Source organism: Pleurodeles waltl, chromosome 6 (assembly GCF_031143425.1).
Source record: "Pleurodeles waltl isolate 20211129_DDA chromosome 6, aPleWal1.hap1.20221129, whole genome shotgun sequence".
Taxonomy (NCBI): domain Eukaryota; kingdom Metazoa; phylum Chordata; class Amphibia; order Caudata; family Salamandridae; genus Pleurodeles; species Pleurodeles waltl.
In genome coordinates this window covers 1,178,348,702-1,178,374,672 of record NC_090445.1, presented here as the reverse complement: position 1 = coordinate 1,178,374,672, position 25,971 = coordinate 1,178,348,702, and the positions used below count along the sequence as shown (strand labels likewise).

General features: G+C 46.7%; 1 protein-coding gene across 1 annotated transcript in view; it reads right to left on the bottom strand.

Moving 5' to 3' along the window:
* Nucleotides 1-9,277: 9,277 nt before the first annotated feature.
* Nucleotides 9,278-25,971, bottom strand: part of LOC138301751 (protein ecdysoneless homolog) — a 277,339-nt gene continuing 260,645 nt past the window's right edge. The window contains exon 10 of the mRNA XM_069242263.1: nucleotides 9,278-9,982. Within this exon, the coding sequence (XP_069098364.1) occupies nucleotides 9,767-9,982 (216 nt within the window). The 3' untranslated portion in view covers nucleotides 9,278-9,766. The remainder of the gene's footprint in view (nucleotides 9,983-25,971) is intronic.

The window sequence follows — 25,971 nt, the reverse complement described above, 5'->3', positions numbered from 1 at the left end:
CCCCTTAATTTTTCCAGACTTCGTGAGTGCGAGGACGCCAGGCGTGTACTGGACATAGACGACTACCTATGTCCAGCTACTTAATGGTAACGCCGAACATAAGCATGTTTGGTATCAAACATGTAGAAATCATACCTCCATGCTTTTGCAAGCATTGGTTGTATGATCCCATGCACTCTTGGGGCTCCTTAGAGGACCCACAGTACTGCCATTACAGCCTTTTGAGGTTTTCCAGGCAGCCCCAGCTACTGCTTCATCACAGAGAAGTTTCTGCCCTTCTGTTGCTTGAGAAGCTCAAGCCCAGGAAGACAGAAGAAAGGATTTCCTTTGGAAGAAGGGTGTAACACCCTCTCCCTTTGGAAATTGGTGTTACCTGCTTGGGAGGGGTAGCCTCCCCCAAGCCACTGGAAATGCTTTGAAGCACACATTTGGTGCCCTCCTTGCATAATCCAGTCTACACCAGTTCAGGGACCCCCAGTCCCTGCTCTGGAGTGAAACTAGACAAAGGAAAGGGGTGTGACCACTCCCCTGTCCATTCCCCACCGCAGGGGTGCTGCTAAGAGCTCCTCCAGAGGGTCCCTGGGTTTTGCTGTAGGAGGCTGGCCTGGCTTGTAGTGGGTACCAATGGTACTTACACCTTATGCTAGGTCCAGTCATCCCTTATTAGTAGAGGGTAGTAGTGTTCTAGCAGCTTAGGCGGTGAGCGGTAGCTGAAGTAGAGCAGCCAAGGCTGAACTAGAAGACATGCAAAGCTCATGCAATACCACTTATATCATATAGGTACTATACCATAAAAAAAGACAATACTCATAGTTACTAAAAAATAAAGGTACTTTATTTTAGTGACAATGTGCCAAAAATATCTCAGAGAATATACTACCTTAGGAGGTAAGTAACATACACAAAATATATACAACTAACCAAATCAGGTAAGTAAAAGAGTCAGAAAGTAGTTCAAACACGATAAAACACAATAGGATGCAACAGGCCTAGGGGCAACACAAACCATATACTAAGAAAGTGGAATGCGAACCACAAATGGACCACTAGGCAAGTGTAGTGTGCAGAGGGACGCTGGGAGTGTAAGAAAACACTAAGGGTGAAAAGGAGACCTCACCCCAAGGCCCTGGAAAGTAGGAGTATAGTACTACTATTTCCCCAAGAACACACTAATGTCGTGATAAAGGATTTTGCAAGGACTACAACAGACTACAAAGCACTGAAGATGGATTCCTGGACCTGAAGACCTGCAAAGGAAGGGAACCAAGTCCAAGAGTCGCTAAAGTGTCCCGTTGGAAGAAGCTGCAGGTTTTGCAACAACGAAAGGAGGTAGGAAGTTCTTCTTCGTGCAGAAGATGTCCCACAGCGTGCTGGAGGATGCAGAGTTGTTTCCTTGGCAAAATACCGCAAACAAGCCTTGCTAGCTGCAAGTCGCGGTTGGAGAAAAAGGGTGCTGCCCGGGCCCAGGAAGGACCAGGATGTCGCCACTTCGGAAAGGAGACAGAGGAGGCCCCCCAGCAACATAGAGAGACCACGGACAGGAAGGAAGCACCTGCAGAAGTCCTTTAACACGGGTTCAATAAGACTGAACACAGCTGTCGTCTCAACACTGCAAAGAGAGGTTCCACGACACCGGAGATCAACTCAGGGAGCTCAGCATTGCAGAACGGAGTGCTGGGGACCTAGGCTCGGCTGTGTATGCAGGATTTCTTGGAAATGTGGACAGAAGCCCTTGTAGCTGCAGATCACATGGTGCACAGGATTACTGTCTGGGAAGGGGAGGCAAGGACTTACCTCCTCCAAATTCGGACAGTTGGACCACTGGACAGTCTGGGTCACTTGGGTCCACCACCAGTGTTCCAGGGGCCACGCTTGTCAGGATGAGAGGGGCCCCAGAGTACCAGTGAAGCTGAAGTTTGGTGCCTGTTGGAGCAGGGGGAAGATTCCATCGACCCACAGGAGATTCCAGTGCAGGGTGAAGGCAGGCAGCCCCCAGGACATGCACCACCTGGAATCAGTTGAGAAAGCAGACAGGATTAGGCGCTACAATGTCACTGGTAGTCTTCTGGCTACTTTGTTGCAGTTTTGCAGGCGTCCTGGAGCAGTCAGTGGTCGATCCTTGGCAGAAGTCGAAGAGAGAAGTGCAGAGGAACCCTGAAGAATTCTTGCAAATTGTAATCTGAGGAAAAGCCCACTGGAGACACCCTAAGTAGCCCTCAGAGGAGGATTGGCCACCTAGTCAGGTACGCACCTATTAGGTGGGGTCTCTGACGTCACCTGTTGGCCCTGGTCACTCAGAGGCCTCCAGAGTGCCCCTACACCTCTGAAAGCAAGATGGCAGAGGTCTGAGACACACTGGAAGAGCTCTGGGCACCATCCCTGGGGTGGTGATGGACAGGGGAGTGGTCACTCCCCTAACCTTTGTCCAGTTTCGTGCCAGAGCAGGGACTGGGGGTTCCCTAAACCGGTGTAGACTGGCTTATGCAAGGAGGGCACCATCTGTGCCCTTCAAAGCATTTCCAGGGGCTGGGAGAGGCTACCCTTCCCCAGCCTTTAACATTTATTTCCAAAAAGAGGGTGTAACACCCTGCTCTCAGAGGAAATGCTTTGTTCTGCCTTCCTGGGACTGGGCTGCCCAGACCCCAGGAGGGCAGAACCCTGTCTGTGGGGTGACAGCAACTGTAGCTGCGGAGAAAACCCAGAGAGCTGGTTTGGCAGTACTGGGGATCCATAATGGAGCCCACAGGATGCATAGAATTAGCTCCCCAATTCCACATTTGGAATGGGGGGGACAATTCCATGATCTTAGACATGTTACATGGCCATATTCAGTGTTACCATTGTGAAGCTACATATAGGTATTGACCTATATGTAGAGCTAGGGTGTAATGGTGTCTCCGCACTCAAATTCCAGGGAAATGGCCCTGAAATATGTGAGGTCACCTTTGCTAGTGCAAGGGTGCCCTCACACTTAGTAACGTTGCACCTAACCTTCAGCAAGTGAAGGTTAGACATAAGTTACTTAAGTGCAATGAAAAAGGCTGTGAAATAACATGTGCGTTATTTCACTCAGGCTGCAATGGCAGTCCTGTGTAAAGGTTTGTCGGAGCTCCCTATGGGTGGCAAAAGAAATGCTGCAGCCCATAAGGATCTCCTGGATCCCCAGTACCCTGTGTACCTAGGAACCATATACTAGGGAATTATAAGGATGTTCCTGTATGCCAACTGAAATTGGTAAAAGTGGTCACTAGCCTATAGTGACAAATTTACAGGCAGAGAGAGCATGAGCAGTGAGGTTCTAGTTAGCAGAGCCTCAGTGACAGTCAAGCACTACTGACAACACACACATTAGGCCACAAACTATGAGCACTGGGGTCCTGGCTAGCAGGATCCCAGTGAGAGAGGCAAAACACACTGACATATAGGTTTTTATCTATGAGCACTGGGGTCCTGGCTAGCAGAATCCCAATGACACAGTAAAAAAACACACTGACACACACTCACAAACAGGCCAAACCTGGGGGTAACCATGCTAGAAAGAGGCTACTTTCTCACACAACCGCCCCCAAACCTCCAAATGAAGGACAATAAGGCTAACCTTAGCCAGTGGTGACTTTGTCTAAGTGGTGATAAGGGGAGAGTAGATCTGCAATAGTGGTTACTCCCTTTATCATCCACTGTATGGTTACCTCCCTGTGGGGATGTAAACCACCCTATTTGGAGATTTTAACTAACCAACAGTGTGAGTGTACATTCTCAGAGTTCCTATGAGTATCTTTTAAAGTTGGGCAGTGGGATTGGTCCACTGGGCCTATGTGAAATGCATGAAATGCTAGACAGGGATGCTGTCTCAAAGTCATAGTTGGGCAAAACATTGTCCATATGGCTGTAAGAGAGAACAAGGTTGCTGTTTCTATTGAGTTGGGGCAGGACTGCTGTCCTACAAGCTCCACACCAGGACAGGGTTGCTTTCCTAACTGGTTAGAGGCAGTGCAGGGCTGCTGCACTAAAGTTTCTCTCGGGGGGATGTTCCATATTTACTAAAATGGTGCAGTTTTGCACATCTGGATTAGTAGTTTCACAGAGAGGTACTTTTACCTCTGGGAGTCCAGCTGTGGTAGCCGATGGCTCCATTGGTACAGGTTGCACCCAGGAGAGGTTTCTCCCACCACAGGAATGGTATCCTTAGTGGCAGGGTAGGGAAGGGATACTTTGATACCTTTCTTACCTGTTGGTGGAGAGGGATCCTGATATTTCAGGCCTTTTTCTCTCCTTTGCGTTTTCAGTTCACAAGAAATGAGAGGAAGCAATTCCTCAGGGATACCCAGCATGGATGCATGGGCCAAACCCTACCTCAGCCCAACCTGTGGCCTCTAGGTCATTTCCTAAGAGACAATCTACAGGCAAGCTAGGTGATACCACCACCTGCTTAGGGCCAGTAATTCCACCCCAACTAAGTTAAATACAGCTAAGGGGAGAGACTGAGTGGGGTTATTGACATCAGTAACTTGGTACTTCTGTCCAAGGGGGTGTTGTGCAGGTGACACCAGGTTTTCAGTCACCAAAGTGATACTGGCACCTGTGTCCCTGTAGGCCTGGGCCTCAACACCATTTATTAAGATTGACTGCCCAAACCTATCCATGTTAAGGGGACAAGCAGCCAAGGTGGCAAGGCCAATGCCACCAGGTTGACAGAAACTGTCTTGGGACTGTTTACCCCAGTTTCTATTATGGTCCCAAAAGTGAATCTAACTACACCTTTAGTTTGACTATTGCCAGTAGTCCCACCACTATTACCACTACTACTAGGGGCACTAGAGTCTGATGTCTTAGTGGTGGTAGGCTGAGGGGCTTTACCTGTGCAGGACTTATCCCCTGTCCAATGGCCTTCATTTCTACACACACAGCACCAAGGCTTTTTCTGATTGTGCGAAGAGTCTGAAGAAGTTTTATCCCAATCCCAATCCCCAGAGGAGTGTTTTGGACCTGAAGAAAGATCTTTATGTTCACTTTTATCCCCATGCTTGTCCTGAGATTTTTCACCATCTTTCTTTATGGGCGAGCACAAAGTGCTCCGTCCATTCTGTAATCTCTCTTTGGGCTTCAAACCACGCCCATGCCACGTCAGTCACTTACATTGGGTCGTGGGCTTGCCTTTTAAAATCCGCTTGCTTTCCTTTGTGAAAGGCATGCATACGTCATGCCTTTTCCGGTGTTTAGCCCACCTACACAGCACCGGTAAAATACCAAAAACATACGAGGCTCGATGTTTTCAGCCTGGAGTCCGGACTACTTTATCTGTTTATTTTCCACAAATGCGAGACCCGTTGCATTGAAAATGCTTTTTTTGATGTCTGTCACCACCTGTATGAGCTTTTCTGCCCACCCTTATTCTGACTCATTTGTCTGCCTTCTTTCCCAATTCTTGGGGAGAGGTCAGATCTGAATCCACAAGATACTGATGTAACAAGTCAGACACACAATCATTCAAAATACAGTATGTATGCTTTCTCAGAATTACGTTATATAGGCTTTCATAGTCAGTCACCTTACTGCCATTTAACCAACCTTCTAGGGCCTTCACAGAACAGTCTACAAAGTCTGTCCAGTCCTGTGATGACTCCTTTCTGGTCTCTCTGAACTTTAGTCTGTACTGTTCAGTGGTTAATCCCAGACCATCAAAGAGTGCATTTTTCAGAATTTGATAGTTATCTGCATCATTCTCTCTGACAATAAGAGGTCTGTCTCTCCCCTTGCCAGAGAAGGATAACCAAAGGATACCAACCTACTGTACATGAGGGACCCTCTGAAATGTACATGCCCTCTCAAGTGCAGCAAACCACTTGTAGATGTCATCACCATCCTTGTAAGGAGGGACAACTTTGTGCAGATTTCTAGAGTCAAACAAAGGTTCCCTAACATTTGAATTTCTAAAACTACTGCTGCTGCCACCATGGGGAACTAACCCCAAACCCTGCCTCTCTTTCTCCACAGCCAGGGATTCCCTGTCTAAGACGAACTGTTGCTGCATTAGCCTCAGTCTGGCCTCCTCTAACCTCAGCCTTCTGAGTTACCTACCTAGGGACTGGTCCTCATGGTTAGAATTGTGGGATGCCTCTGAAACAGAGGTAACATGATAGTGTGCAGAGGCAGATCTACCTCTAACAGGGGCACCCTAGTGACCTGGCCTCTAGGGGTAAAGGGAGCCCTACTTGTGTGTGAATCCTTCCCACTACCAGGGGTACTAGGTGGCTTATTGAAGGATAGATCCGTGGAAGTACCCTCCCCAGGATTGTCAGTTTGCTCCTCTGAGCCTTCCTGGTTGGAATCATCCTCTACCTCTTCCCCTGTCTAATCTGGACCAGTGCTGAGTCCCTGGTCATCTGGGAGAAGAAGATTTAAGAGGAACTCCTTATTGGGGTTCTTCCAAATTCCCAAACTTCTTTCAATACAGAGACCCCTCAAACGTTTAAAGTTAAGACTTTCATATTGTTTTCACAACTATAGGGGTAGCTTCTACAGAAGACATACTGAAAGAGAAAAAAAAAAGTTTGGGAAAGTGAGTAAAAAGTTAGTAGAATAACAGAGCTAACTTTTTTTTAGAGAAAATAAGAAAACTTTTCAAGACTTTGTAAAACTTTTACAAAGTTTAAAGAACTTTTAGAAATATAGAAAATTACTTCTAGGTATATACTATGTATGCTCTGAGTATTGGAGCAAGCTTTTCTTGTTAAAAGCACCAGTAACAAAAGTGGCAAAGCAATTGCAAGTACTTATCCCACCGCTGCATCACCAATGTAGGAGGCTGGCTTGGTTTGTAGTGGGTATCTTGGGTACTTACACCTTATACCAGGTCCAGTTATCCCTTATTAGTGAAGTAGGAGTGTTCTAGCAGCTTAGGCTGATAGAGGTAGCTATAGCAGAGCAGCTTAGGCTGAACTAGGCGACATGCAAAGCTCAAGCAATACCACTTATAGTTACACAGAACTTAAACACAAGTAAAGGCAATACTCAGTGTTACCAAAAATAAAGGAATTTAGTTGTGTGACACAGTACCAAAAATATCTTAGAGGCAATACTCCTTCTGGAGGTAAGTGGTGTACAGAATATGTACACTAGACACCAAAATAAGGTAAGTAATTAGACATAGGATAGTGCAAACAATAGGAAATGCTATAGAATGCAATAAGAGAAAATAGTTCTAGGGGCAACACAAACCATATACTAAGAAAGTGGAATGCTAATCACTAATTCCCCCCCCCTAGATAAGTGTAGTGTGTGCAGAATAACTGGAAGAGGAGGAATACAGTAAAGGAAAGTAAATTAACCCCACCCCAGAGCCCAGAAAAGCAGGAGTAAAATACAGAAAGTTTCCTTAGGACACCCTACACCTCGTGATATGGATTATTGCAGTAACCAACCAAGTCTGCAAACAACAACTGCTGGATTCCTGGACCTGAAGACCTGCAAAAGAAGGGGACCAAGTCCAGAAGCTGAAAGAAGTTCCAGGAAGGACAGGAGCCCCTGCCAACCCAGAAGAGGGTGCAAAAGAAGAGTCCCCGGTTGGACGAAGACTGCAGGAATGCACCCTAGGAAGATGTCAGCAGGTTCCTGCATGATCCAGAAGATGTCCCACGACGTGAAGATGGATGCAGACGCGAGCTCGTGTTGGAAGCTGCCAGCAAGCCTTGGTTTGACAAATATGCGTTTTGTGTCAAAATGGCGCTGGCTGGACCCAGGAGGGACCTGGGGCCTCAACTCTGTGTGAGGAGGAAGAGGGGGCTCTCAGCACTTTAGAGAGCCCTCAGGATGCCAGGCAGAACCCATGGGAGTCCCAGGACACTGGGACAAAGGAGGTGCAAAACGTGGTTGGTGCAGCACAACAAAGGAAGGTCCCACGCCGCCGGAGAACAACTCAGCAAGTTGTGCATCGCAGGTTGGAGTGCTGGGGACCTGGGCCGGGCTGTGCACAAAGGAATTTTGCAAAAAGTGCACAGAGGCCTCAGGAGGTGAAGAAGACGCAGTACACAGGGAAGGTAAGGTCTTACCTCCTCCACATTGCGTCAGCAGGACCGTCTATGTCGATGGGTTCCACCGTCTACGTCCTTAGGAGTATGCTTGTCCCTGTGAGAGGAGTTCAAGGGTACCCATTGTCGTCTTAGAAGGTGCCTACGTGAGCAGGAGAGTGACCATCACCCCACAGGAGAATTCTTCGGTCCTTCTTGTGCAGGATGAAGACAGGGAGTCCTCAGAGCGTGCACACCATGGAAACTGTTGCAGTTGCTGGCTGGAGCTGAAGTTGCAGAGGAAAAGTATCCCTTGTGGATACTTCGTTGCTGTTACAGCGGTTCCTGGAGGAGGCTCCTGGGCCATTCCCCGCAAGGCTTGTGACACATATGAGCACCCCTTGGGACCTCACTAGATCAACGCTACCTTAAAAGACCTTTCTATTCTCCTTGACATGACCCCAGCATTTGACATGGTTAATCTCCTAAAAAAAAAAATCCCCTGAAAGAATATATGGGGTCAAGCAGTACAGCTATTTACTGTTTCTGATCCTGTCTACAGGGTAGCTTACCACAAATAAACATATCCAATCCTCTCTCACGCCTCACCTGTCTTCCTCATGGGGTCACTTAAGGCTCTGTCCTATTAACTCCTCGCTGTAATGTATAAATAGAACCAAAGGGTGCACAGTCGCCAACAATCTACCACCATCTCTTTGCTGAGGACACCAAGATTTAGGAGAAAGTCTCTTCCCCAGCAGAAATTTCCCACTTGTCCAGATATTTATTAAAACAAAGTGTTGACTGTCAGTCCAACATCTAAAATTTAAGCCTAGAAAATCCATTTCTCCTGACATTTAGTAAATGGAATTTCATCAAATAATTGAGGAACTCATTGCAGTTTTTATTTTTCAGATTTGTGTTCCGGCATTCCTGCATCATGGGTGTGACCCAGAGCAGATACCGCACTTTGGCTCAACTCTCACCATTCACTGTCTTTTCAAATGTCATTTACATTTTGCTTCTGCACAGCATACAACATGGGACATCGGGTTAACCCACTTCAATCATTGAATCTCCAGTGCTACGAGGGTTGGCATTTTGCCCAACCACGAGCACACATCTTCCTGAAAAGAAATGCACTTCAGTGCCAGGGCTGTGGACCAACACTTTGGCTATTTATTTTTTAAATTCTTTATCCTTTTATTTTTTTAATCCTCATTATAAACTATATTTTGAGGATTCAGTACTAAAATCAATACATATCGAACCAATAAATATAATGTTTCCTGTTATTTGCATTAAAACTAAAAAGGTTTGTTTCTAAATACCCCTGACTGCTGGAAACATTTTTTATTGCACGAATATGGCAGTGACGTGTTTTTTTTCTCCCATCCTTTAATTTTTGTGGCACGTTTTCAATAAAAAAAAAATAATAACCATCTGGCTAGCTTGCTAATGCCAGACGTTGCTTTACTTCATATATAGTCTGCCGATTTTACAGAAGATCCACGTTTCCATTATCATATCAAATACTCTTACATATGTTGCACTGAGAAAAAAAAGAAGCCTTGCATGCATTAATTCTATTTAAAATAAATCTTTAATGCTATTGGAAATCAGTGTATTTACGAACTTCTTCTAGATAGTCCCATGGTTAAATAGCATGCAACATTTAAGTTCATTCTGCATAAAAGCTCTAGTTTCCATGGTGTTTTTTCCACGTTCCAGGTTCAGTCTACTGCAGAGATGCTGGCACTTCAGTGGTCTGTATTATCGGGCAGGTGCACCCCCATACTCTGAAGAAGATTGGAGGCAGGTCCCGCCAAACCAGCTTGGGAGCTGTAAGATTCCAGCAAGTTAGTTACTAAATTCAAGTCAACATCTACAGGGGTAACACCTGCATCTTTTGTACCAGACTTCTCATCTGAGTCATTCTCCGAGGCTCCATGTAAATTTCTGGGAGGTTGGTCAGCCTATAGATAAAAGATGAAAAACGTAAATATTCTTATTGTAGCTACTCTGTCCAAAAGTGGCAATTCAAAACAAAAGCTGGAATTGCTTGAATACTCAATATTATGATGGTTTGTAGGTGCATTTCTGCATCAGGCTCTTGCAAGCTCACTGGAATCTCCTCAACAGCATCCCAACATACATTTAACACACTTACTACCTTTTGTAGTCAACTGCACAAAGTATGACTAGAACCATGTCAGCGTTGACTGATGGTTATTGTCCATGTGAAATATATACTTAACTAAGCATTAAAGAATTACATCATTGGGTAGGGCAAATGTTACTTACCTCCTACCACAGTCAGCTCTCCAGCATTGATAGCTTTAATAGATTCACATACTGAATCACCCAGTAACTGAGTTGCAAATTCCACAGTAGAATTAAAACAGAAGTGTAATGTAACTTACCTCCTTTGAGAAGACTTCAAAATTAACCAGTCAAGTGAGAGCTGTGCCTACACCACTCTCTCACTGGCCATTATACCTCAGGTTTCAATGCACGGGTGAAGAACTGGTCTAATTAAGTGAGCCTTCGATAGGGAGGAGAGTGGGTCGCATGTGAGGCTCTGAAAGACACCAATGCTGGAGAACTGTAGCTCAAGGGAATTAACTTTTCTCTTCTTTAGTATTGTATATTCTATAGATTCACATGATTAAATCAGAACAACAAGGAGCTTTAAATATATTTATATACAAATATAGTAATAAGCAAATAACCACTGGTGGATAAGTAGAAATGCTCACCTCATTAAAAAAAATGTCAAAGAACTGTCTGCCACACTGTGGTGGCCCTCTGTACTGCCACTTGCAGTCAGTAATGCTGTGTAAAGCTATGTTCTTTTTTCAGGACATTGCCCTACATATGCTTTTTGTAGATACTCCTGAAAGGGCTTTGGACATTGTGAGAGAACAGGGCTGATTGCAGAGGCCCCCTAACTTTTTGCCCCCATTTGTCACTTTTTGCTGGTGTTTTCCTGACTCTGATGGTGCCCTGGGTACTTCTAAACATTCCTAGGGCCTGTGCTCTGTGTAAAATCAGTATGCAAATTAGGATAATTATAATTGGCTAAGTCAACCTACCTATAAGTCCCTAGTATATGGCAGGGCATGTAGGTTTAAGGACCCTAGCATAGGTAGTGCACACATAGGTGCACTGCAGAGGTGCCCAGTGTCATTTTAAAGGCAGGCCTGCCTTGCTGGCTGCTTTTAAATTAAAGTTACATGCAAATTTGACTTTGGAATTTAAAGTAGTACCAAAGTCTTAAACTACCTTATTTTTACATATAAGTCACCCCTAATGTGTGCCCTATGTGCCCCTAGGGCTGGCAGCCATGCAACTATAAGCAGAGACCTTATAAAAATAGTTTTATAGCCCTGGTGAGGTAAAACAGTCACATTTGTTTTTCCCTCATTGTAGTGAATGGCCTCCATAGGCTAGAACAGAGAGACTTTATTTTAATTTAAAAAAATCCCCTTAAGTCACAAATACTACAAGTTTGTCATCAAATTAATTGTTATAATAAATCCCACAACTTCCAGTTGTGGGATTTAATATAACTTGTTCAGGTAAAGAGTTTTAAACTTTACCTGAAAAGTTGCCAACTTCAGCCCTGCAGTGTTTTTGCTGCTTTGCTCTGATTGGCCAGCCTCTGTCAGCCTGGCCAGGCTGCCTTGATGAGGTGTGAAGTGGCCTGGCTCCACACAAAGAGATGTACCTGGGGGAGGAGATCTCCCCTCAGCAGATGGGGAAGCAGGAAGGGGGAGGGCTGTCAAACTGGTCTTCAAAGGCAGAGAAGGACATTTGGAGCAACCCAGCAACATCCTCACATCCTGCAAACCCAGACAATTAGGTGGCCCCTTGATTAGATTAGGCGAGGGGTGTGTTTAGGATTTTTAACCACACCAGTGGGTGGGCTCAGCCAGATGTAACCTCCAAAAATCAGATTCAGCCATGATGGATTTTTGAGGAATGTTGTTCCCTGGGATTGATTTTTGCCACACTTCCCACGAAGTGGTCATCACAGGGGGAAGGACCCTGCCCCTGATTGGAGAACCAGGACCCCACTGTTTTTCACCAAGGATAAAACTGGCAGATCTGCACCCACACCTCAGTTCCCTACAAGATCCCTATCAGATTCCAACAAGGAAGAACTACAGGAGAAGGAGGATTGCCCTGCTGGACCCCTGACCTGCACCTGGACACTGCACTCTGGAGGACTGCACCAGCTGCACACTTGGGCTTCACCACTAAAAGGACTTCACCTGTCTTCTACTGGTTCAAGAAAGGACTCCCTGTTTGCTACAGGTACAAAGGAGCTGCCCAGAGTCCCCTGCATCAAGTCCTGCAAGCAGAGCCCAACTGACCAGTGTACAGGGGCCATTTGAGGACTCTGACCTGGTGCATTCTGGGAATTGTAGTCCCAACTTCCAAGGAGCAACTCAGAGCTTCTGAAACCTTGGATCAGGTTGTGGACACTTCAAGGACACAAAAAGGACCTCTGGGAGAAGATCCATAAGTTTGGAGACGTTTGGAGCAACTCCATAAGTTGAAGATGTGCATTGTGGGAGTTGTAGTCCCAGACCCCAAGAGGCACACCAGAGTCTCTGAACCCTTGGCTGGTGCTGTGGACCACTTTCCTGAATCAAACACTTCTGAAAGTAAGTGCAACAGTGTTACCTTGTGGGTGGCCTGAACTCTGGACTTTGTTCCTTTCCAGTGTGACCTTTTTTAACCCTTTGAGCGCTAGTTGCTTCTATGCACTAGAAAGCATGGATTCTTTAAAAATTCATATCTCCGGTTCCCCTTATCTGATTTTATTTGTTTTGGTGTCACTTTAAAGATAAAATTATAATCTATTTTTAGAAATTGATTTTGGATTTTTAAACTGTTTCCTGTGTTTTATTTCATTACTGTTTTGTCATATTGAAATGCTTTACGCTTTGTCTCCTAAGTTATGCCTTGTCGCTCGTTGCCAAGCTACCAAGGGTTGAGCTAGGTTTAATTTACTGAGACCTAACTGGACCTAAGGGGAGGTTAGTTGCCTATTGCTAAGTGTAGGTACTTACCTGCCCTTACCAATAACCCATTTTCCAACAGACATTGATACACTTCTCATTGAGCGCGCTGGTACTGGACTTTGAATAGACAGGGTGTTTAGCATGACAGAATAATATGGCTGATTTACAGAAGTTCTTAGTTCTGCAATGCATGACATAAGGCATCCTCTGGCATCTAAGGGGCATATTGATAGTCCCCTAGCGCCAGCTTATAGTAATTATTTTTTAAATTAATGTGGCTCAATAAGGCCGAAATCCCCGCGCCGTATTTACAGAGTGGTGCAATGCATGCATATAGAAGGCTGGGCTGGTTTGTAGTGGGTACCTAAGGTACTTACACCTTATACTAGGTCCAGTTATCCCTTATTAGTGAAATGTAGGCAGTGTCTAGAAGCCAGACTGTCTAGGGGTAGCTGAAGGCAGAGCAGCCAAGGCTGAACTAGGAGACATGCAAAGCTCTTGCCATACCACTGTAGTCACACAGTACTTACACACAAGAAAGACAATACTCAGTGTTACCAAAAATAAAGGTACTTTATTTTAGTGACACAAGGTTAAAAATACCTTAGAGGCTATAATACCTTAGTAGGTAAGTAGTATACAAAAAATATACACCAGTAACCAAAATCAGGTAAGTAAACAGTCATAAAATAGTGAAAATCGCCATAGGTTACAATGGGCCGAGGGGGGAACACAAACCATATACTAAAATAGTGGAATGTGAAAGCTGGTTTCCCACCTAGGCAAGAGTAGTGTGTAGAGGGGCTCTGGGAGTGTAATAAAACACCAAAGGTAAGTAAAATACCCCACCCCAGAACTCAGGAAAACAGGAGTAATGTACAGCAAGTTTCCTCAGAACACATTAGAAGTTGCGATAAAGAATAGTGCAGAAACCAGGCAAGACACCAACAATGGATTCCTGGACCTGAAGACCTGCGGAGAGAGGAGACCAAGTCCAAGAACAGCTGAAGAGTCCAGGAAGAACAAGAGCCCCTGGTAACCCGGATGAAGGTGCAAAAGTGGAACCTCCTGAGATTCTGCAAAGACCACAACTGACTGCAAAGCACCGAAGACGGATTCCTGGACCTGAGGATCTGCAAAGGAAGGGGACAAAGTCCAAGTGTCACAAAAGTGTCTGGGGGGGGGGCAGGAGCCCACTAAACCCCGGATAAAGGTGCAAAATGGCTGCCTCCGGGTGGAAGAAGCTGAAGATTCTGCAATAATAGAAGATGCCAGGAACTTCTCCTTTGCGCAGAAGATGTCCCACGGCATGCTGGAGGATGCAGAGTTATTTCCACGCAGAAAGACCGCAAACAAGCCCTGCTAGCTGTAAAGATCGCGGTTGGAGAAAAAGGGTGCTGCCCAGGCCCAGGAAGGACCAGGAGGTCGCCACTTGGACGAGGAGACAGAGGGGGCACTCAGCAACACAGAGAGCCCATGCAGAAGCAGGCAGCACCCGCAGAAGTACTTGAACACGGGTTCAAGAAAACTGAGCACGGCGGTCGTCTCAACACTACAAAGGAGGGTCCCACGAAGCCGGTGGTCAACTCAGCGAGTTGAGCAATGCAGGATGGAGTGCTGGGGACCTGGGCTGTGCTGTGCACGAAGGATTCCTTGCAAAAGTGCACAGAAGCCCCAGCAGCTGCAGTTCACGCAGTACACAGGATTACTGTCTGGCGTGGGGAGGCAAAGACTTACCTGCACCAAATTTGGACGGATGGACCACTGGACTGTCAGGGTCACTTAGATCCAGCTCCTGTGTTCCAGGGACCATGCTCGTCACGGTGAGAGGGGACCCAGAGGACCGGTGAAGCAGAAGTTTGGTGCCTGCGGTAGCAGGGGGAAGATTTAGTCGACCCTTGGGAGATTTTTTGTCTTCCTGTGCAGGATGAAGGCAGACAGCCCTGAGAGCATGCACCACCAAGAAACAATCGAGAAAGCTGTCAGGATTAGGCGCTACAATGTCACTGGTAGTCTTCTTGCTACTTTGTTGCAGTTTTGCAGGCGATCTTCGGCAGAAGTCAAAGAGGGAGATGCAGAGGAACTCTGGTGAGCTCTTGCATTTGTTATCTGAAGAGAAGCCCACAGGAGAGACCCTAAATAGCCCTCAGAGGAGGATTGGCTACTTAGTCAGGGAAGCACCTATCAGGAGGGGTCTCCGATGTCACCTGCTGGCACTGGCCATTTAGAGGCCTCCGTTGTGCACTCACACCTCTGGATTCAAGATGGCAGAGGGCTGGGACACACTGGAGAAAGTCTGGGCACCACTCCCGGGGTGGTGATTGACAGGGGAGTGGTCACTCCCCTTTCCTTTGTCCAGTTTCACGCCAGAGCAGGGCTGGGGGATCCCTGAACCGGTGTATACTGGCTTATGCAGGGAGTGCACCATCTGTGGCCTTCAAAGCATTTCCAGAGGCTGGGGGAGGCTACTCCACCCTAGCCCTGCACGCCTATTTCCAAAGGGAGAGGGTGTAACACCCTCTCTCAGAGGAAATTCTTTGTTCTACCTTCCTGGAACTGGGCTGCCCAGACCCCAGGAGGGCAGAAGCATGTCTGTGGGTTGACAGCAGCAGTAGCTGCAGTGGAAACCCCAGAGAGCTGGTTTGGCAGTACCCGGGGTCCATGCTGGAGCCCCGGGGATGCATGGGATTGGCACCCCAATACCAGAGTTGGCATGGGGGGACAATTCCATGTTACATGGCCATATTCAGAGTTACCATTGTGAAGCCACATATAGGTATTGACCTATATATAGCACTCGTGTGTAATGGTGTCCCCGCACTCGCAAAGTCTGGGGAAATTGCCCGGAACTATGTGGGGGCACCTTGGCTAGTGCCAGGGTGCCCTCACACTTAGTAACTTTGCACCTTACATTCAGCAAGTGAAGGTTAGACATATAGATGACTTATAAGTTACTTAAGTGCAGTGTAAAATGGCTGTGAAATAACGTGGACGTTATTTCACTCAGGCTGCAGTGGCAGTCCTGTGTAATATTTGTCTGAGCTCCCTATGGGTGGCAAAATAAATTCTGCATCCCACAGGGATCTCCTGGAACCCCAATACCCTGGGTACGTAGGTACCATATACTAGGGAATTATAAGGGTGTTCCAGGTTGCCAATTGAAATTGGTAAAAGTGGTCACTAGCCAACAGTGACCAATTTAAAGGCAGAGAGAGCATAAGCACTGAGGTTCTGATTAGCAGAGCCTCAGTGACACAGTTAGGCACTACACAGGTATACACATACAGGCCACAAACTATGAGCACTGGGTTCCTGGCTCGCAGGATCCCAGTGAGACAGTAAAAACACCCTGACACATACTCATAACCAGGCCAAAAGTAGGGGTAACAATGCTAGAAAGAGGCTACCTTCCTACACACCTGTTCAGGGACCCCCAGTCCCTGCTCTGGCAGGGAACTGGACAAAGGAAAGGGGAGAGACCACTCCCCTGTCCATCACTACCCCATGGGTGGTGCCCAGAGCTCCTCCAGTGTGTCTCTGGCACTAGCCATCTTGTTTTCCAAGGTGTGGGGACAATCTGGAGATCTGAGTTGCCAGAACCAGCAGGTGACGTCAGAGACCCCTCCTGATAGGTGCATGCCTGGGTAGGTAGCCAATCCCCCTTTTAGGGCTATTTAGGGTCTCCCCTGTGGGTTCCTCTTCGGATTCAGCTTGCAAGACTCCTCCAGGAATCCTCTCCATCCTCTGCTTCAGCTTCTGACCATCGGATCAACCGCAGACTGATCCAGGAACCAATGTAACTGCAACAAAGTATCCAGGACGACTCCTGTGACCAGCAACTTCAGCTCCAGCCAGTATTTGCAACAGTTCCCAAGGGGTGTATGCTCCGAGGACTCCCTGTCTTCACCCTGCACCAGAAGAACCGAAGGAATCTCCCGTGGAGTGACTGAATCACTTCCCTGCTCCTACAGGCACCTTCCAAGATGACAACTGGTTCTCTGGGACTTCTCTCCTGACAACAAGCATGCTCCATGGAACACAGGCGGTGGACCAACACGACCCAGACTGTCCTAAGGTCCAGCTGTCCAAATTTGGAGGAGGTAAGAACTTGCCTTTCCGGTTTGTGACAGTAACCCTGTGCACTGCGTCATCTCCAGCTCCCTGGGCTTCTGTGCACTTCTTCCAAGAATCCTTCGTGCACAGTTTAACCCAGGTCCCTAGCACTCCATCCTGCGACACACAACTCGCCGAGTTGTTCTCCGGCGGCGTGGGACCTTCTTTTGTTGTACTTCACCAACCGCAATTTGCATCTTCTTTGTCCCCGTGTCCTGGGACTCCCGTGGGTACTGCCTGGTCTTCTGTGGGCTCTCCCCAGTGTTGGGCACCCCCTCTGCCTTCTCAGTCTGAGTTGAGGCCCCTGGGTCCCTCCTGGGTCCAGGCAGCGCCATTTTGACACAAACTGCGACCTTGCTTGAACCAAGGCTTGTTGGAAGAATCCGGTGACGTAAACAGCCTGCATCCAACTTCTCGACGTGGGACAACTCCTGCACCACGCAGGAACCCGCAGCCATCTTCTTTGGTCCTCTTCTGCAGACTTCTTCTAACCAAAGAATCCTCTTTTGCACCATCTTCTAGGTTGTCAGGGGCTTCTGTCCTTCCTGGATTCTTCTGCGACTTCTGGACTTGGTCTCCTCTCTTCACTGGTCTTTAGGTCCAGGAATCCATCATTTGTTGCTTGCAGTCGTGCAATAACTCTAATCACGACTTGTAGTGTGTCCTGAAGAAACTTGCAGTACTTTACTGCTTCTTTCCTAGGCTCTGGGGTGGGGTATTTTACTTACCTTTGGTGTTCTTACACTCCCAGTGCCCCTCTACACACTAAACTTGCCTAGGGGGAAATTTGTGATTCGCATTCCACTTTCTTAGTATATGGTTTGTTACCCCTAGGCCTCTTGTATTTCCTACTGTTTACACTATTCTATGACTATTTACTTACCTGATTTTGGTCTCTAGTGTACATACTGTGTATAATACTTACCTCCAGAAGGAGTATTGCCTCTAAGATATTTTTGGCCTGGTGTCACTCAAATAAAGTACCTTTATTTTTGGTAACACTGAGTATTGTCTTCTATTGTGTATAAGTACTGTGTAACTATAGTGGTATTGCAGGAGCTTTACATGTCTCCTAGTTCAGCCTAAGCTGCTCTGCTACAGCTACTTATATCAGCCTAAGCTGTTAGAACACTACATTTCACTAAAAAGGGATAACTGGACCTGGTATAAGGTGTAAGTACCATCAGGTGCCCACTACAAACCAGGCCAGGCTCCTACACTGACTAGCACGATCCCAGTGACACAGTAAAAACACTCTGACAAACAGGCCAAAAATGGGGGTAACCATGCTAGAAGAAGGCTACTTTCTCACAGTCGGCCCTTCAAGTGCACATAGCGACCTTCTGGGGCAATCACAGTGATTTCTACTGTGAAGGGAACAGCAGGCTTGATCCATATCAACACTCCACATGTGTACATGGAAAAGATTTCGGTAGAAACCTTCTACGTCATCGCCTTTGCAGTTTCATTGCTTCAGTATGAAATAAGTGGGATGTCTGTAGTAAGGCTGTGTGTCGAGCAGCGGCGTAGGTACAAAGTAAACAGCATAATGGTGAGGTGGGTGTGCATTACACGCATGTTGCAAGTAAGAATGTTAGTGCATGTCATTGCGCTGAGTGAAGTGTGTGGTTGTTGGCTGCTGCTGGTGGACATCCATTTAGTGCAATAATTGTGGTGTGGGTAATAGTGTTGGGTCTGATAAGCAAACAAATGCAAAAAACAACAACAAAACTGTAAATACCATGAGGGCAGAGTGACAACATGTATCCGCCAAAACTATTTAGCAACGTGAGGCAAATCAAACAAGGTTAGTGTCTGAGAACCAAGCTTATTTAAACCCCAGTAAATGAGAAAACATTATTACTTTTTAGTTTATTGACAGGGACCTTATTCACCATAATGCCAGTGTACAGATAGAGCTTACACACCAGCAACCCAAACCAGAAGAAGCAGGGGTAGGGAGCAAGGGTGTTAACCCCATCCCATCAACTGCAAAAATATCTTCATTAAGAACAATTTAAATAAACTATGGCAAAGAGACAAAGTGGAACAACATCCTGCATATCTGGGAGGCCTGCAATGCGGTTCAGATTACTTCACATGCGGTTTGTGGAGTCACTTTGGGTGGAGCTATCAGGCCTGTTCTAGAGGGCCAAGTGGTGGAGGAGCCATCATAACTGAAGGTTTTGGTAGAGCCATCTTCCAGACCACAGTGTGGACTAAGGTTACACATCATAGCAGCCATCTGCAGCACCTGTCATCTTTCCTGTATTACTTGTTCCAAGTTAGGTGCTGCCTTAGGAAGTGGGTAATACTCCCCTTGGAGTCATCACCCCCTCCAAATGTACTGACCACTTCTATCTCCAATTGGAATGGTTGGACATTTGATAGCATGGAGGACTCAATCCAATCCTAAGTATCTTAAGGATAATTGAAAAAGTGTGTTTTCTCGTCAGATAATGCGGAGACATGCAGGGAATAAAAGAATATCTCGCATCTAGTTCATGGGACTTACGCTTGACAGCCAAATAGGAGCTCCTTTGGTGCTGCACCACCAACTTGTAGTGTGAGAAAAATGTAATGTGTACGTTATGCACCATTGCTTTGTGAGCTGATTTCTTCAAGGATGGAATCACAATCTTGATAATGCAGCAAGCGGAACACTAACGCTATGGGATTGGCACCAGGAGGGGGTTTACGCTCCGGAACCCGGTGTGCCCTCTCAGTTGAGAAAAACTGTCATAAGTCAGTTTGGGGGAGTAGTTCACATATCCGACTGCATTTTGCCCCTCCCCTTCTGGAAGGTCTATCACACGGATGTTATTCCCCATGGAATGGCCTTCTGTGTCTTCCACTCAGTCTTCCAGGATACGGACCCGGTCAGTGAGCACTTGTAGGCATGACATTGTTTCCTGGGCTTGTGGTTGAAGTGAGGAAAGAGTTTGTTCTGTAGTGCAGATGTTTTTTTGCCAGCTTCCGGTGGTCCGCGTCTAGCAGTGTGAGGTCTGCCGCTACAGTGTCAATTTTGCTTTAAAGGGAGGACCGGGAATTCTTTATGGCAGCTATTACAATGTCTAGCTTGTCATTGAGTGATGTGTGGTCTCCTAGGCAGTCGCAGTGGATGGGCGCAAGAGTGTGCCTTGGTTTCCTGCGTAGGTGGCCCATGGTGGTCCAAAAGTCCAATATTTTAAGGAAGTAGGGCCAAGGCAGGGGGATGAGGGCCTTTGCCTAGAGGGCCCGAGACCGGAGACTTATGAGTTAAGCTGGGTGAGCTATGTGGTTCACAGAGGGTAATGATGTTTGGGGGACCCGCCTGCACCATCAGCAGTTCAGGCATTTGTGGTGCAGCATGTGCAGTCCCCGACGTTTAACATGTGAAAGCCAAGCCAGAAATTCTGTAACCCCTACGGAGAGGATCTTGCATTCAGGCTGCAACAAGGGCACTTGGCGACTGGACAAACGTTTGTCAATGAGCAAAACAGCTATCTTCCGTGAGGTTCAATATAGGTGTTACAGCTGGGCTAATGTGACCTCTAAACGCATACTCGTGCTGTGGCGTGAGGGTCTGAGTCATCGTTTCTGTGTTGTCAACCAAACACCTTGCGGGGATGATGAAGGGGGTGAGAAGTGTGTTCAGGTGTTGTGGAGTCTTAGAACCGGTCCAGATCTTCTCCCATTAAAGGCATCAATTAGGGCCTTTGGCTTCCGCGGCGGGAATACCATGTTCTGTACGTGGCGTGCAAAGTCCTTATAGAGGTGGCACCATGGCACAGTTTTTGTTACTTTGTCTGCACCATAAATGCAGAGCCACGACCGAATGATGAATGACCAGTATGCAGATATCAGTCTTTAGCGTGAACAGCCAATATTGCAGAGCAGGGAGGGAGAAAGGGTTGTTGAAATATCTCCAGTTAGACAGAGTCTTTACCTGAAAAGGTGTTACCGAAGGTAATTAACTTGTTCTTCTGGTAGGGACTTCTAACTGCAGCATCCTCACATTAGAATATATACCTTTCTGGAAATGGGTCTGCAAGCAGACTCAAACCGGGTAGCCCTGGAGTACTGAATGAGGAAAATGGTGTTCTCCACAGACCTAACTATCCAAGCAGTAGTCCTTCATGAACATGTGGAGTGTTGCCAACGTGGCAGATGTCAAGGACAGGTACCCCAAGTACTACTGCAGTAGTAGTGGTGGTCTTTGCCTTAGTGATATGGGGCTACTAACCCTCAGGAGGCTGCTTCTTAGATAGTGCGTAGCAGATATTGATGCAGAGTACAATCTATTAAGAGATGGTCTGATTTGTCCCAGCAAATCCAATGACTTGCTGATCACCCACCCGGTGCTCTTTGCTGCAATCAATGTAAAAGTAAAGTGGCATTTTTGGGTCCAAACAATTGAGTCTCTCGCTCTCTTTTTTTTTTTTTTTTGAAGGATGAGGCATTTCGAAAATCATCTGTAGTGTGATGCTTTTTCCAACGTGGACAGGAGTCACAAGTCCAAAGAGCCAGTTTGCCGAGGCAGAAGCTGGTGAATGGAGGCGTAACGAAAATGGCTTGAAGCTCATTAACCCTCCTGGCTGATGAAATGGTCACCAAGAATCTGGTCTTAAGTGTCATTAGCTGCATGGAACAGATATGCAGGGGCTCAAGTGGGGAACACAAGGAATGTCAGAACCAGATTGAGGTCCCACGGAGGCATGACACAATGGGGAAGGAGGGAACAAAGTTTGCAATTCCTTAATGTGAGAAGCTGACCTGGCTTGTAGTGGGTACCAGAGGTACTTACACCTTATATCAGATCCGGTGACCCACCTTAGTGAAATGTAGGCAGGTTCTAGCAGCTTAGGCTTTCTAGAGGTATCTGTAGCAGAGCACCCAAAGCTGAACTAGGAGACATGCAAAGCTCTTGCAACACCACTATAGCCAGACAGTACTTATACACAAGAAAGACAATACTCAGTGTTACCAAAAATAAAGGTACTTCATTTTAGCGACACAAGGCCAAAAATATCTTAGAGGCAATACTCCTTCTGGAGGTAAGTATTATACACAATATATACACTAGTAACCAAAAGCAGGTAAGTAAACAGTCACAGAATAGTGCAAACAGTAGAAAATGCAATAGATTGCAATGGGCCTAAGGGCAACACAAACCATATGCTAAAACAGTGGAATGCGAATAACGAATTCCCCCCTATGCAAGTGGGAAGGGGTGCTGGGGGTGAAAGAAAACACCAAAGGTAAGTAAAATACCCCACCCTAGAGCCCAGGAAAACAGGAGTAAAGTACAACTTTCCTCAGAACACACTAGGAGTCGTGGTAAAGGATTATGCAAAAACCAAGCAAGACTGCAAGACACCAACAATGTATCCCTGAACCTGAAGTCCTATGGAGAGAGGAGACCAAGTCCAGAAGTCGATGAAGAGTCCAGGAAGAACAGGAGCCCCTGCTAACCCGGATGAAAGTGCAAGAGTCGATTCTACGTTGTAAGAAAAAGTCAGAAATGCACCAAAGTCGACAGCTGCGGGTTCCTGCTTGGTGCAAGAGGTGTCCCACGTCGAATCGTTGGATGCAGGCTGGTTTTCGTCACTGGTTTCCACCAAAAACCCTTGGCTCATGCAAATGTCGCGGTTGGCGGGAAAAGGCACTACCTGGGCCCTGCAGGGACCTGGCGGTCTCAACTCAGACTGAGGAGACAGGGGGGGCTCTCAGCACTTTCGAGAGCCCTCAGAAGACCAGCCAGCACCCACAGGAGTTCCAGAACATGGGGACAAAGGAGTTGCAAAATGCAGTAGTCGCAGCACTACATAAAGGATCCCACGCCGCCGAACAACTCTGGGAGCTGAGCGTCACAGGATAGAGTGCTGGGGACCTGGGCTACGCTGTGCATGAGAGATTTCTGGAAGAAGCGCACAGAAGCCCTAGGAGCTGCAGAACACGTGGTGCACAGGGGTACTGTTGCAGCACGGGGAGGCAAGCCCTTATCTCCACCAAATTTGGACAGCTGGACCTTTGGACAATCTGACTCACTTCGGTCCACCACCTGTGTTCCAGGGAGCACGCTCATCGTCAATAGAGGAGTCCCAGATTATCGGTTGTCATCGCAGAAGGGTGCCTGCAGAAGCAGGGAAGTGACTCAGTCATTCCACGGGAGATTCCTTCAGTTCTTCTGGTGCAGGGTGAAGACAGGCAGTCCTCAGAGCGTGCACACCTTGGAAACTGTTGCAAAAGCTCGCTGGAGCTGAACTTGCAGGTCACAGGAGTCATCCTGGATACTTTGCTCTAGGAACCGCTGTAACTGCAACAGTCTGCGGTTGATCTGAAGGTCAGAAGTTGAAGCAGAGGATGCAGAGGAGTCCTGGAGGAATCTTGCAAACCGAATCTGAGATAACACCCAGAGCAGAGACTCTAAATAGCCCTGAGAGGGGGATTGGCTACCTACCCAGGTATGCACTTATCAGGAGGGGTCTCTGACGTTACCTCCTGGCACTGGCCACTCAGAGGTCTCCAGAGGAACCCCACACCATGGAATCCAAGATGACTAACACCAGGGACACTCTCGAGGAGCTCTGGGCACCACTCCTGGGGTGGTGATGGACAGGGGAGTGGTCACTCCCCTTTCCTTTGACCAGTTTTGCGCCAGAGCATGAGACTGGGGTCCCTGAACTGGTGTAGACTGGCTTATGCGAGGAGGGCACCATCTGAGCCCGTCAAAGCATTTCCAGAGGCTCTGGGAGGCTACCCCTCCCAAGCCTGTAACATCTATTTCCAAAGGGAGAGAGTGTAACACCCTCCTCCCAAAGGAAATGCATTGTTCTGCATTCCTCGGACTGAGCTGCTCAGTCCCCAGGAGGGCAGAAACCTGTCTGTGAGGTGGCAGCAGCTTGGGGTGCAGTGGAAGCCTCAGAGAGCTGGTTTGGCAGTACCGGGGGCCAAGGTGGAGCCCCCAGGGTGCATGTGATTGGCCCCCAATACTAGATTTGGATTGGGGGGAAAAATCCATGATCTTAGACACCTCACGTGGCCATATTCGGAGTTACCATTGTGAAGCTACATATCGTATTGACATACGCGTGCACTACTTATATAATGGTATCCCGCACTCATGAAGTCCAGGGAATTGGCCCCGGACAACATGGGGGCACCTTTGCTAGTGCAAGGGTGCCCTCACACAAAGTAGCTTTGCAACTAGCCTTCAGTATACGAAGCGAAGACATATAGGTGATCTATATGTTACTTAGTGCAGTGAAAAATGGCTGTGAAATAGTGTGTACACTATTTCACTCAGGCTGCAGTGGCAGTCCTGATGAAAGGTTTGTTTGAGCTCCTTATGGGTGGCAAAAGACATGCTGTAGCCCATAAGGATTTTCTGGAACCCCAGTGCCCTGGGTAACTAGGTACCATTTACTAGGGATTTATAAGGGGGTCTCCAGTATGCCAATCAGAATTGGAATATGGAGTCACTAAACTATAGTGCCAAATTTGTTAAGCAGAGAGAGCATAAGCACTGGAGTTCTGGTTAGCAGAACTTCTGTGACACAGTTAAACATACTGACAACACACTGACAAATATGCTTTTAACTATGAGCACTGGGGTCCTGGATAGCAGGATCACAGTGAGACAGTAAAAACACACTGAAAAACACTCACACACAGGCCACAAAATGGGGGTAACCATGCTAGAAAGAAGCCACTTTCTCACCCACCCAACCAACCAACCAACAGCGAATTTAGGGGATTTATTAACACTGAGTTTCCTACATCCAGTGACTTTACAAATCACATGGTTAAACCAGGAAAAGTGTAGGTTCTGGAAATCTATGACCTGCAAGGCATGTGATAGCCGACAAAATGTGAAGGAATACATCACATTTGATGATTAAAAAATATGGTTAAAGGAAAGGATTACCTGCAATACAGAATTCATTGTTAATGTTTTGGAGTACAGCTGCAATCAAAAGTATATTAGGAGTACAACAAACAAGGTGAACATTTTTATACTGCAGCATTTGAGGGCAATAAAGAATCCTGATAAAGCTTACTTCATAGTGAAGCATATGAGAGGTGCACCAATATGATATCACTACATTGAAGTATTATGGCATTAAATATGTAAATAGGCATCCCGAAGGAGATGATTGAGAACTAAGGAGACAAAAATCCACTTTGATTTTAGTACTCGGAACAGAATACTCTTGGGGGCACAGTGGGAATGCTAAATTACCTGTACATCTGTGAAGGGACATGAAATTAGAAGTGCACTTGAAATTGAAACATATTTATCAAACAAGATCTTGTCTGTCAAAGAGCATGTTTAGAATCTTGGTTTGTACTTTGGGGTGGAAGGCTGTGGGCTGATGTCAGCCATGTCTTCTAAGGACCACTGTTCCGGCGAGATGTCAGGAACCTACATTTGCCATATCTCTTCCTGCATTATTGATGGATGGTGGCTGATGCATTAATCCCCTTCTTTCATAACATCATGAGCGTCTGTCCCTCCAATCTAAGGTATCAGGTTAATGAGAGCAAAATGACGTACTACATTTGGCAATCTTATCGACCTAGAATGGTCAACGTACTTCCTACTTTAATATTGTTGCTTGTGTAGATTCAACTGTGCAACCAAGATTATCAATGTGCCTTCCATCTCTGGAGGCTGAAGTGATGGGATTTGTTTTGACTGCCTCTGAATAGCTGCTACAATAACATTATCCAGCTTGAGATATCCAGTTATGCATGCAGGATTCGGACTGCTGTATTATTTCTTGAGGTATGATATAACACTGCTTTCACAGTAAGTGGTGTGTGCAACAGTGAGT